Source organism: Gekko japonicus, unplaced genomic scaffold (assembly GCF_001447785.1).
Source record: "Gekko japonicus isolate JY-2015 unplaced genomic scaffold, Gekko_japonicus_V1.1 scaffold1258, whole genome shotgun sequence".
Classification (NCBI taxonomy): Eukaryota; Metazoa; Chordata; class Lepidosauria; order Squamata; family Gekkonidae; genus Gekko; species Gekko japonicus.
In genome coordinates this window covers 512,686-526,639 of record NW_015176488.1, presented here as the reverse complement: position 1 = coordinate 526,639, position 13,954 = coordinate 512,686, and the positions used below count along the sequence as shown (strand labels likewise).

Here is a 13,954-nt window from a genome sequence, read left to right as displayed (position 1 = left end):
TTGCTTTTAAGACACTCCCACCCTTCTTGAACTCTTGTCTCCTTAGGTATTTCTGGCCATGGGATTCTACCAGCACACTCCTGAGGGATTTTTTCTAAAGTTCAGCCTGCATGTCTGACTGCCCTACAGCTTTTCCCTCCCCCAGGATCTTAAATTCCAAATTTCCAAAATCACATGGTCGCTGCTACCCAGGGTGCCCACTTCTTTCAGCTCATCGACCTCTTCTTCCCTCTTGGTGAGAATGTAATGAATATTTATACCTGACTAGGATGAAATAATGACACACTATGCACTTTACTGAATGATGACCATAAATAGGACACATTAGTTTGTTAAAAGGTTTTTGCAGTGTATATTTATTTGTTACTAGACCCACCTGGAGGCTGGCAACCTGAATGTCAAATGCCGGTGAAAACCAGATAGGTGCACCGAAGCCCTCACAATTACGTCAATTTACAGGTCCTGCAGCCCAGTCAGTCCTAAACAGAGTTATACCCTTACAAGCCCATGGACTTCAGTGGATTTAGAAGGGTGTAACTCTGCTTAGAATTGCACCGCTTGTTGGAAAAGCTGCAGCTTAGTGAAAACCATTCCTTTAGTCCTTTCCATGAAATCACCATGGCACCAGTTTCCAAAATTGCTCACCCAGTTATCTCCAGATAGCCCATGTAGTTCATTATGTGTTGCGTGCTTCTGGCTGTATTCATTCACCCACATGGTTTGGCCTGTAAGGCAGATGGTTACATAACAAAGACATCATTGGTAGACCTCAAATGACATCAGTGGACACGAAGGGAAGCCAAAGTCTCCATCCAGGACAGATGGTGCCTTTGCTCCTCTCTCGGCCATGCTGTCTGTGCTTCGTCGCCAGTCTGCACACGCTCATGGCTAATGCTCTAGATGCATCCCTTGCAGAGCCCAAACACACCCAGGGACACGGGCTTGGAAAGGACAACATCAGATTGCAGGTCTCTAATAGCAACATGTCATCATTTGTTTTTCATACCATCTGATATATATAAAAGCCCTAACGTGTTGGCACTTGCCATAAGAACATAAGAGAAGCCAATGCTGGATCAGGCCAATGGCCCATCCAGTCCAACACTCTGGGTCACACAGTGGCCAAAAATACCAGGAGCCATCAGGAGGTCCAGCAGTGGGGCCAGAACACTATGAGCCCTCCCACTGTTGCCCCCACCCCAAGCACCAAGAAGACAGAGCATCCCTTGCCCCAGAGCCCCTATCTATACCTTGTGGCTAAGAGCCACTGATGGACCTCTGCTCCATATGCGTATCTAATTCCCTTTTGAAGCCGTCCATGCTTGTAGCCGCCACCACTTCCTGTGGCAGTGAATTCCAAGTGTTAATCACTCTTTGGGTGAAGAAGTACTTCCTTTTATCTGTTCTAACCCGACTGCTCAGCAATTTCATGGAGTGCCCACAAGGAGTTCTTGTATTGTGAGAAAGGGAGAAAAGTACCTCTTTCTCTACCTGCTCTATCCCATGCATAATCTTGTTAACCTCAATCATGTCACCCCTCAGTCGTCGTTTCTCCAAGCTAAAGATCCCCAAGCGCTTCAACCTTTCTTCATAGGGAAAGTGTTCCACCCCTTTTATTTTTTTTAGTTGCCCTTTTCTACACTTTCCCCAATGCTATAATATCCTTTCTGAGGTGTGGTGACCAGAACTGTACACAGTACTCCAAATGAGGTCGCACCATCGATTTATACAGGGGCATCGTGATACTGGCTGATTTGTTTTCAATTCCCTTCGTAACAATCCCCAGCATAGCGTTGGCCTTTTTTATTGCAGTCGCACACTGTTTTGACATTTTCAGTGAGTTATCTACTACAACTCCCAGGCAAGCAGAACTCGAAGAACCGCACTGGAAATCAGACATGCCCACATGGGGCAGTGACCTTGCTGCATCGCTGGTCAGGGCCATGGCCTGCGCCACCCCATGGGACCAAGATGGATGCCTCCTTCCAGCCTCCAACTTCAGGGGTTCTTCATCCAACAAAAAGAGCTACCTACATTGGAAGAAGTTTCCTTATGATGGCAGCAGGCTCCTTCCGCTGGACTAACACCCTTCCATCTAAGGCCGGCTGCATATACCTGTCTCTGTGAGTCTCGCCTGCTTCACTTTGAGTTCAAAGGGAAAAAAGCAGGAGATCAGTAAAATCCTAGTAAATCCATATTTGAGATGCTTGGGAGAAGCGGACTTCTTACCAGGGCCGTCTGGAAAGATGAACAGCCAGGCACGGTTGCTCATACTTGCAATAGATAGTGGCACATTATACAGTTTATCTTTAATGGAATGTGCCTTCCTTTTCATCGTGTTAAAATACGTGAATTCACGATCCGGCTGCAGTACCTTTGTTAGGTCTGGCCGTTTAAAGACATCAGTTGCACAAAAGGGTATCTGCCTCTGCTGAAGCGCTCGTACTAATATTCTCTTAAATTTTAGGCGGGGGAGGGACGTTGTGGATTCTTAACAAAGGATATAAAGTATAGAATCATTTGTCGGCTGTGCGGTCTTAGTGGGGCCAGGCGTTTAATTACCCACTTCATTATCGTCAGAGTTAATACAGTGATTTGGGGAATGGAAGCCGTTTCTCATCACCTCTCGGTAACGCGGGGAGGCAGCTGTTGTGACCAGCAGATCCATTATGGCTTATCACCAGAGGACAGACCACTAACACGACGCCATGAAATATGGCTGTTGTCACCGGGAGCCAGAACAAATGCCGGAACTCTTCCGAAAGCCACAGGGAAGCCGGAGATATACGCGCCTGGGAAGAACGGGGCCTTTAACTCATGTCGATTGGCTTTGGTCGATTTCAGTGCACGGCTGTTGCGGCTACACAGCAGCCCGCCCTCCGCAACTCCCCATTGTAAAACTGATTTCTCCAGAGCGGCGCTCTGCTTTGCCGTAACAGATGCAACGGAACACTCATCCAGTGTAGGCAATTAGAGGCCGGAGGATACTGTAAGTTGTGGCTGTCAGTGTGTGTGTGTGTGTGTGTGTGCGCGCAGGGGGTATTATACAGGAGATGCATCTTCTCCTGTCCACCCTCCACCCTTCGGTGTTTGAAATCTCCTATGACACACACCCCCCCAAGTGTATCTGTGCCTCTAGCCAATTTGCTGGCTTGGTTGAAATATCACGTGAAACCGCAGTTTATTTCAGCGGTAGCCCTGTTTGCACTTTGCAGTCTGCAAACAGTGGACAATGGGTTTTTCCTTACATGCATGTGTTAATTCTCATGTTACATTCAAGGCATGTACAGCCAAACATGGGATCCAGGGACTACTCCCCAGTTTTATTCATAAAGTGAACTTCGTAAACAGATGTATGAAGATACGGGCAGGATGTACGTGCATTCACTGTTACATGTGAACAGGGCTTATGCTTTGCTTGTGGAACCAGCATTTGGTTCACAGACATGAATCTATGGTTTTGCCTTGACAGTTGCTGATTTCGTTGCACCAATTCTGACCAGCCCTTTCTGTATCTAGTGAGCCCTCGGGAAGAAGCCAGGATATCTGTGCCCCGACATCACACTTGCCCACTGTGAAGACTAACTTTGGTTGATAAACCAAGTTCAAACCATGGTTTCAGATCCTGGTTCTATGGACCCATAATTAGTGGAGCGGACCAAATTTGGCCAATTGGAAATGTGATATAAGCTGGCATAGTGCAATGGTTAGAGGATCAGACTAGAATCTTGTCAGTTTCATCCACACAGATGTCTGTAGGTGCTGCCCAAATACCACTGTCATCAGCAGCCTACACGGGTTACTACAGGTTTGTGTACATGGATATCTTCGGTGTCATCCATGTATAATCCATGTGTACATGGATTAGACACAATAGCAGGGAGAAAATCCCTTTCAATGAAAAAATCTAGAGTCCAGTCACAGAAAATTGTCTCTGCAGTTCCAGAGGTGCCCCTGTAGCAGGCCGTCTCTGAGTCAGACACACAAAAGCATTGAAGAAGAGAAGAAGAAGACTTCCGGTTGATGGCGGCACGCTAGGCAGACGCGTCTCCCAGACCCACGCGTCTCCCAGACCCACGCCCAGAAGATGACAAAAAACCTCCAGGATCTCCAGCCAAACAGGCCTGGGGAAAAAACCCTGCTTCCTGATCCCAAAGTGGCGATCAGAATTTCCTGGGCGTGTAAGAAAGGGCCACGAGAACTAAGCACTGATGCAACCCTTCCTGCCCTGCCTCTCATGATCAGCCTCAGTTCACAGGATCCGCATTGCTGTCAGATGGCCATCCAGCCTCTGTTTAGAAACCCCCAAAGAAGGAGAGCCCACCACCTCCCGAGGAAGCCTGTTCTGCTGAGGAACCCCTCTAACTGTTGGGAAGTTCTTCCTGACTTTTAGCCAAAAACTGTTCTAATTTAGTTTCAACCCATTGGTTCTGGTGCCTGACCTTCTGGGGCAACAGAAAACAACTCCGCACCATCCTCTATAATGACAGCCCTTCAAGGACTTGAAGATGGTTATCATATTATGTTTCCAAATGGACTATGTGCTACAGCCATTCATGGTTGTGATCATTCTGTGCCCCCCTTTATCATTCATTTGCTGGTTGCAAAACCGCCCACCCAGGTCAGATCAGACAGAAAGATTGGTGGATTTCCCAGATCAAATCATTGTAACCCCAAGGCCGTGTGTTACTCTCATCCAGGGGTTCCCAAACATTTTGGGTCCTGGAACCACCTATGAAATCCTGTCACAGAAAGTTGGCCATGGCTAGAAATTGGCTGTCGCCGGAGGCAGAGCCAGTCACAAAATGGCTGCCGCCGTCGCTTACCTTCAGTCGCACAATGCAGTTCCTTGTACTTTGGTGGCTGCTGATGCCAAAACAATGTGGGTTTTTTTTAAAAAAATTGCACAGCCAATCTGAATCCTTGCTGGGCAGAAGCCCCACCTGACTCTGCCCACTTTCTGCAAACACTTGGCAGGCGACCGGATGGGTGTCAGCAGGCGCTACTTTACCCCGGGGACATCATGTCGGGAGCCCCCCACTCTAGTGCCTGTCTGTACACTGGCTCCCGCCCTCTGCGTGCAAACCATTCCAGTCACCTCTCTTGGCTGGCAGCCAGGCCAGGAGGGGTAGGCATAGGGTCGTAGCCAGTGGTGGGGATTCAGGGGTGGGTTAAAGCGGAGCCCCACTGCAGCACGTGTATCTCGGAGGGCAGGACGTCAGTTGGCGCCGGACTTGGCTTGGGATCCCCCCCCATGACTCTCCTTGGGGGGAGAATATAGATATAGAGGGGCTGGGGACAAAAAGGCATCAGACGTGGTGGGGTGTCTTTATTCCTCCCCCCCCCCACCCGGATGGGTCACACTGAAGCCTCAGGGGGGGGAGGCTGAGAAGAGGAAGAGCAGGGCATGTCTTCCTCTCTGCTTGCCCCTCCCACACGCCCACCAGTCAAGACCTCGCCGGTGGTCCCGAAGGCCGGGGGCCAGAGAAGTTGCTGCCTCCACTACTCTTTCCTGCGTGGCTCAAACCAGCCGGCCGGCCCATCTAATCAGCGCCCCTGGGGCTGCCCTCCCCCCCCTAAAAAATTCCTGGCTACAGAGCTGGGTAGACACGACCACTTCCTCCCAGGAAACTACACATCCCTTGTTTTCCTCCAGATAAACTGTGGCAGAAAGTTTTCTATCACAGCTATCAGCATATGTGATCACTCGGTGGCTATCTTCCCAAGAGCATGGAAACAGATTACCGCGGACTTTTGCAGACTGTCCAGCCAGGAAAAGTCTGAGGGTTAGGGATAGGGAGCCGTGCACTCCCCCCGCCCCCCGTCAGAGAGCGGAGGAGCGTGGAAAGCCTGCCTCGGGCCCTGAGCTCCACTCAGAGAGCGGGTTCGTTAGGTGGGAGTTCCCACCCTCAGCTTGCCATGGAGACTTTGCAGAGGGATAAAACTGCGGTGACTCAGGTGGTTAAGACGCTGAACTGCAGGCTGTGGAAGGTCGGTAGTTCAGCAGTTCGAGACCCGAGTGCCGCATGACGGAGTGAGCTCCCATCTCTAGTTCCAGCTCCTGCCAACCGAGCAGTTCGAAAGCAAGAAATGGCAAGTAGATAAATAGGGACCACTTCGGTGGGAAGGTCACAGCGTTCCGTGCACCTTGGTGTTTAGTCATGCCGGCCACATGACCACGGAAACGTCTTCGGACAGCACTGGCTCTTTGGCTTTGAAACGGAGATGAGCACTGCAACCCTAGAGTTGGACTCGACTGGCTTTCGAGCAAGGGAACCTTTACCTTTAAAGTCCTATACATGGAAAAGAAAATGAACAAGCTCTCTGTGTCGTGACTGCGGCGGCCCTACCACACCCTTCCGTTGCAGACTGCAGAGATCAGTCCCCCCAAAGGAAATAGCAGGTTCAGAACTATGGTGCCCTGTGGTTTCTAGGTGGAATTCCTTTCCCAATTCTCCCCTCCACAAGGCACCACTGGCCCCCGAATCTCCAGGAATTCCCCAGGTTTGGGTTGACAATGTTACCCCTTGGGAAAGGTAAAACTAAAATTCTCCATGGTTTCCATTGTGGATTCTGATGGTTTTGTTGCATCGCAAGCACATAAACCCTCAGGCCACTTTTCTGTGTCATCCAGAGAGGTACATCCTACATTTTGGCTTGAAACCTAACTCTCCAGAGTTTTGCTGTCTTCCATGCCTTTTGGTGGGAATAACACTGTACGAGTGCATTCAGATGGGCCGCTTACTCCGTGTTCGGCCCGCCTCAGAAACAGATTTTATCTGCGCGATCACACGGTCAACATCTGCCTCCCGTCCCCAGCCGTCGCTTTCCAACTCAAAACCGCTTTAACCCAGAGTATTTTGATACCAGGTCCCCAAGTGGTGTTTTCCTGATTCTCCGGTTCCAGCCGCATTTTTCCCGTGTGATCACTTCTCCGGTGTCGAGCCACTTCCGATTTAAACCCCCTCCCCACTCGAAAGCTGCCCGAGGCTTCCGCTTTTCACCTGACATTTTTTAAAAAGCATTGGCGGTGTGTGCATAGGCGGAGGTCTGCCACAGGGTTATTAAAAACAATGTTTAAACTGTACCTAGTTTTAGCCTTTAGACGAGTTCAGGATCTCACGGAGGCCATTTTCGGCAGTAAACATTTAAAGGGAAGTGTTCCTTTAAAGTTTAAAGGGAAGCGTTACAGCAGTTGGGTTGAAGAGGAAATCGCTGTTCTGCGCATGCGTGAAATTTTTAGTTTCACAGATGGCTGCCCGTGTGCATGCCCAAACTGAGAGAGAGAGAAAAACAACAGCACACGATCCGGAGCAAGGAGGTGAGTGTGATTGCGATTCTCCAGGTTAAAAAAGACCGCATCAGGGCCGGAGCAATTTAAACCGCTCCCAGCACGCCGTCTGACCGCACCCTGTATGTATAATACAGAGGCATCAGAGTAGTGAGAATAAGGCCAGGTTTGCTGTATCTTTTAAAAATTTCTGCTTTTGTCTTCAACAGCAGCCAGTGCCCGTTAAAGCGTATGTACCTTGTTCTTGAATACTGATCACTTGATTGTCGGACCAATGTAATATGCTCCTGTGCGAAGCTGATCTCAAACTGCAGCTGGTACAGAAGGGTCCTTTCCACACTTGGATCTCATCCCTGGTTTTATCAGAGTTCAACTCGTGACACAATACCTTGCCAGTTTGGTGTAGTGGTTAAGTGTGCGGACTCTAATCTGGGAGAAATGGGTTTGATTCCCCACTCCTCCGCTTGCAGCTGCTGGATGACCTTGGGCAAACCATAGTTCTGACAGAGCTGTTCTTGAAAAAAGAGCAGTTTGTGTCAAGAGCTCTCTCAGCCCCACCTACCTCACAGGGTGTCTGTTGCGGGGAGGGGAAGGGAAAGGAGTTTGTAAACCACTCTGAGACTCCCTTGGGTAGTGAAGGACAGGGTATAAATCTAATCTCTTCTTCTTCATTTATCCCTGGTTATCCCTGGTTATAACAGCATCCATTTATCCCGGGACAAGTGTGGGGTGAAACTGGGGTGACCTCAATGTAATGTGGAAGGTCTAGTATGGAGTCACCCAATGTTGCTGGTCATCTACTGATGGGCTTTGAAAAATCTGCATTGGTTTGTTCCCTCTCTGCCCCCCTTGAAGGTGCTGATTTTGACCAATCAAGCAACATAGAGTCTGAGTTTCTGCCCATCTGAGATACGTCCTTCTCCAGTATGACTCCCACGAAGCTTTAAGATCAGTCATGTTGTGTCCGCGGACCTCCACCAGGGGCCAGCGAACTCCCCAGAGCTTGACTCTGGAGAACAATGGGGACAAGGCTCCTGGTCTCTCCACTGGGGGACCAATGGGACTTTCGGAAGGAGATTTAAACCCACCAACTGGACCAAGGGGTGGTTCCCAGGCGTGTACATAGTTGGCCAGCCGGCCGTTAGTCTTTTAGTCTTTGTTGTGTCCAGTGAACCATGCGGTCACTACACCGGCCGCAGTGGTTCTAGCATGCGTTTAACCCACTACACAATAAGTCAGTGATACCCTCGTTTAAAAAAAAAAGAAATTATTTTTTACAAAAGTAACACTAATAACAACGAATATACCAATTCAGGTTCTTTGATACAGGTAAAGATATACAGAACAGTATTAATGTTCTAGCTAGTTTTCAAAACATTACCTAAAATCTTTCTATTATCTTACAGGTAAGTTTCCATAATATCATCAACCCAAGTAAAGTATATCAACCACTTAAATTCACTTTCAAAAGTATAATGAGGTTTTATAGTAATTGTTAACTGGTAAGACTCCACGTTGTGTCAAATAATCTACAACAGGATGCCATATTTTAGTAAAGTTGTCTTCCTGTTTTGTTGTTTGGTTCAAATATGGGTTTTTGGCTAGCGTCCCTAAAATAAAATATCCCCGTAACTTTTTTCTCCATTGCCGCATCGATGGTACTGTTTTGTCTTTCCAGTTGTAAGCAAGCAGTGTTCTAGCAACTGAAAGCAAAATTGAGATTGTCATATTTTGTTTGTTTAGTATGCTTCTCAAAATCCCAGTAGTTTAGTATGCCATCTGGGCCTGGTGATTTATCAGTTTTTAAGTTGTCTATCAGTTTTAGGACCTCCTCTCTCGTCACCTCAATCTGACTCAGGTCTTTCAACAGCCCTCCCGTAATCAGCGGTTCTGGAGTGGGCAAGCACTTCTCATCTTCCACAGTGAAGACGGAGGCAAAAAATGCATTTAGCTTCTCAGCCATTTCCCTATCATCCTTCAGCACTCCTTTTACCCCTTGGTCATCCAAGGGCCCCACTGCCTCCCTGGCTGGTTTCCTGCTTCTAATGTATTTGAAGAAAGTTTTATTGTTGGTTTTTACATTTTTTGCTATATGCTCCTCATATTCCCTTTTTGCCTGCCTGACCACAGACTTGCATTTTATTTGCCATAGCCTGTGTTCCGTTTTATCAGCCTCACTGTGACTAGCTTTCCACCGCTTAAAGGAATCCTTTTTACCTTTTACAGCTTCCATTACTTTGTTTGTTAACCATGTAGGCTTTTTCTTATACCTGTTTGTGCCTTTCCTAACCTGCGGAATATATTTTATTTGAGCTTCTAGAATTGTAGTTTTAAACAGTTTCCAAGCTTCCCCAATGGTTTTGACCCTTTCTACTTTTCCCTTCAGTTTCCTCCCCACATGTCCCCTCATATCAGAAAAATTACCCCTTTTAAAGTTAAAAGTGGTTGTGTGAGTCTTTTTGGCCAATTCCCTATTTGTACAAATGTTGAACTCAACAACATTATGATCACTGTTCCCAAGCAGTGCAATCACTTTTACATCTCTCACCAGGTCTTGAGTGTTACTTAGGACCAAATCAAGGATCGCCTCTCCCCTGGTAGGTTCCGTGACCATCTGCTCCATAGCACAGTCATTTAGAGTGTCTAGAAACTCAATCTCTTTCTCTCGACTAGAACACATATTGACCCAATCAATGTGTGGGTAGTTAAAATCACCTATTACGACACAGTGTTTTTGTCTAGCTGCTATCTTTAATTCATTCATCATTTTATAATCCTCCTCTATCTTTTGATCCGGTGGGCGATAACAAACTCCCAGTGTTAAGTTTCCTTTTGGCCCCCCTATTTCAACCCACAGAACGGAGGGAGGGAGGAAGGAAGGAAGGAAGGAAGGAAGGAAGGAAGGAAGGAAGGAAGGAAGGAAGGAAGGAAGGAAGGAAGGAAGGAAATAGATGGGGAGCCTGCCCAGAGCTGCACAATATATGTGAGAGAGCCACATGTGGCTCCCGAGCCACAGTTGGGCCACCCCTGCTCTAGGCTCATCCTGCATTGAGCAGGGGGTTGGCCTCTGTTGCCCCTTCCAAGTCTGTGTGATTCTATGAAAAGTATTATAGTTTAGACTGAGAAACTGTGGCACCTGTCTAGAGTGGGAAAACATGGATTTGGGTGTCTTCTTTGTATCTCACATTGCACAGGTAATATTACCTTAACGCGAACTTTTAATGGAAGAATAAAGTGTTCCATAAGCAGCACGCCATTTTCCATTCAGCTGCTTTCTCCATAACAAACTGTCTAAGTGAACCCGAACTGGGGGAGTCATTTCTTTTCATTCAGCTACAGGGCAACAAACTGGTTGTTAGCACTGCACAGACTCCCATCAAATGGTCATTTATTGTAATAGTCTGCCGTTGTGTATAGAATTTGCAAGCGTATGCAATAATGCCTCTTTAAGGAAAACGACATTTTTGTCCTGCAATGATACATTAGATGGGACCCAGTGGACTGTGCCAGTGTGTTCCTTGCTGTATCATTCAAATTGCTCTGCTCAATAATTTTTATCAGTGTGACATTAAATCTGCAGCAGTCTTTAATCAAAGGCTATCTTCTGTTCCCAGACCATCGTTAGAGGAAATAAACCTTGCAAGGATACTTCAATCAATGGCTTGCTGGAAGAATTTGACAATATCTCCGTGACCCGTTCCAACTCCCTCCGGAAGGAGAGCCCACCCACTCCTCACCTGAGACACTCGAACCACGTCGAAGGTCACCAGCAAGAGAATGGCTACATCACATACTCCCAGTACTCCAGCGAGTCAGAGACCGCAGTGGACTTTGTTACGGACAAATACAGGGACAAGGGCCTTCACAGGGAAGAATTCGACAAATACTCCCGAGGCAGCTATGCTGCCAAACAAAATGGAAACATCATAAAAATGAAACCCAGCGATATGTATTTTTCGGAAGCTAAGCCCCTGAAGTCCGATATCGCGAGATTCCTACCGGATTACCACGCCCACATGGACACGAAAAGCAAGCTGATAGACTATGGCGGACTGAAGTTGGAATACCAGCGGGCGACGAGTGGATGTTCTCTGGATTACAAGGAGCCTTTTCACCTCACTCCCTCTAGAACTTCCATTCACAGTCAGTGTTCGAGGGAGAGGCTGGAGTACAGCGACAGCGAATGGGGAAAGGATGACTATGACAAAAGGCCCAAGTCGTCTTACGTAAACCCGGCAAGCCCTCAGCCGGCCATGAGGCAGAGGTCCCGGTCGGGCTCTGGCCTCCAAGAGCCGATCGTGCCCTACGGAGCGAGTGCTTTTAAGTCCAGTCAGCAAGGGCATTCCTATAGTTCCTATACCTATCCTCGGTTGTCAGAAACCGCAACAGGCATTCCAAAGGTAAACGTTTATAGATCGACCTTTTCGACACTGTGGTCCGTTCACTATCTGGAGTTCAAAACCTGTTTTGCCGTCCACTATAATCCTGGTATATCAGGACTTAAGTAGGCGGCTGCTCCCGTTGTTGATATCGCAGAGAGATGGAAGCGGAAAAGAAAGAGGCATGCCCTGAATGTGAATAACAGTGCCTCGTCATTTTTTGAACTTGAATGCAACTCCACCCTTCTTGCCCAGTGGGTTGGATCGGTTGATCTTCTCACACAAGGATCATGGGTCTTCTCTGCTTTCCTCGCCTACCAGCAGTCCCATCTGATTCTGGGAAAGTTGATTTCCAGGATCTTGGGACCCGTGTGGAGTAATAGCTGTGGGGGTGAATGGGCTACAGTGAGGCATGGGAAGGAAATGACATCACTCCCTCTTCCCATGTTCCTTCGGTGGAGCTCCACCCCCTTCCCCCTGCTCCTTGCAGGCCACTGGTTTGCACGGCTGTGACTTCATGCAGCAGTCTCTGCAAGCCCCGGGAATCCATTTTCCTGGGATTGAAATGGCTGCCGGAGAGATGGGAAAGTGGAGAAGATCCGTGATCACCAGTGATTCCCACTGACGGATTTCTGGATCCAACCCAGTATTTGAAAGTAGAACTTTTCTCTGTTAGTACTGAAACTATGTAAAGGCGTACGTTTGGATGATCACTGTAAGGCCAAAGTAGACATAACTAGGGAAGGGGATGCAGCATTCACATTCCACCTCCCTTTAATTTTTGCTTGCTGCAGTTTCTTGGCTATCTGCAGAATGCCTGGGGTGTCCTTGCATGTAGCACATTCCGTGTTGGGTTCCTTCAGGCTACTCCAGTGGAATGTACACTCAGATGCTTATCCCCATATGGATCCAGATGCAGGCGTGGTATTCGCTGTTTTCAATGGGATGCCTGTTTACGTGGACATGGGCCCTGTCCATAGTGATCCTCAAACTCTTCATCCTCCCCTATCGGCTTGTGATACAAGATGCACCAACATTCTCCCCCACCCCAAGAGAAAGTAAAATCAGATAGCATTGGAAGAGGGTGGTGGGTTTGGGATAACTGAATTTACCAGGGTGGCTCCAGGATCTAGGCCAGTTCGATTACTGAGCTGTTCCTCGACACAATTCAAAAAGCACACAGCTGTCTTGAAACCCAGTCGCCAAACGTTTCGCGTTCCTCTCCCGGTTCTTATGAAGAACCTTCCCGTGTTCTGACATGAAGACATTCTGGACTGCCTGCCTCTCACCAGCACCTGGAGATGTGGTGCAGAGCCAAGGAAGGTATAGAATGCCCCAATGTAAGAATGTGGGCCGTGTCTTCAAGGCACGGGCACGCCAATCTCCACGTGGGCCAGAATGCAAACAAGAGAGGATCACGGTAATGTACAGAAACCAGCGAAAAACTCACTGCAGCAGAAACAATTAAAACTTGATCTATGGCAAATTCACTGTAATATAAATCAATTTAAATAAATAAATATGATACACAGAATTACAATGTCAGTAACATGAAATCAAGAGTCCTTTCCTGTGTGCAAAAAATTCCTTTCAGACACCATGCACCGTTGCTCTTCTGCACACTTCTTCAAACACGACGTCCTCCTCCTCAGATCGAACTCGACTCAAGATGTTCCTTGTCAGGATCCGACTGACAGGCGCCCGGCTTGAACCTGTTTCGGGGCTGGCCTTTCTCAAAGTGGGAACCGCTTAAACATCCTCGAAACAGCCATGTCAGTGCAATAAGGGCTTTCAGACCATTCTCAAGTCCGGAAGCCTCTCATATCCCATAGCGATGAACATTCACCAAGGGGAGAAATCCCACGAGTCCAACAGGGATGGAAACGAGTTTAAAGTGTCGTTAAAGCAATTCCGCACCGAAACAGTTTCAAGCCAGACACCTGTCAGTCGGAACTTGCAAGTGGACTCGGTCTTGAAAAGGAGCATCTTGAGTCGAGTTCAGTCTGAGAAGGAGGACATCGTGTTGCATCATGTTTGAAGAACAGCTCTTTATGTGCAGAAGAGGAAGGAGGAGGAGGAGATTGGATTTATACCCCCTGCCCTTCACTCGGAGTCTCAGAGCGGCTTACAAACCGCTTTCCCTTCCCCTCCCCACAACAGACACACTGTGAGGTGGGTGGGGCTGAGAGAACTCTGACACAAACTGCTCTTTTTCAAGGACAGCTGTGCCAGAGCTTGTGACTGACCCAAGGTCACATCAGCAGGTGCAAGTGGAGGAGTGGGG

At 48.0% G+C, this 13,954-nt stretch overlaps 1 protein-coding gene across 1 annotated transcript in view; it reads left to right on the top strand.

Annotated features, from left to right (window-relative positions):
* Window positions 1-13,954, top strand: part of PAK7 (p21 protein (Cdc42/Rac)-activated kinase 7) — a 79,270-nt gene that overhangs the window by 24,952 nt on the left and 40,364 nt on the right. Inside the window, exon 2 of the mRNA XM_015427242.1 lies at window positions 10,906-11,691. Within this exon, the coding sequence (XP_015282728.1) occupies window positions 10,906-11,691 (786 nt within the window). The remainder of the gene's footprint in view (window positions 1-10,905; window positions 11,692-13,954) is intronic.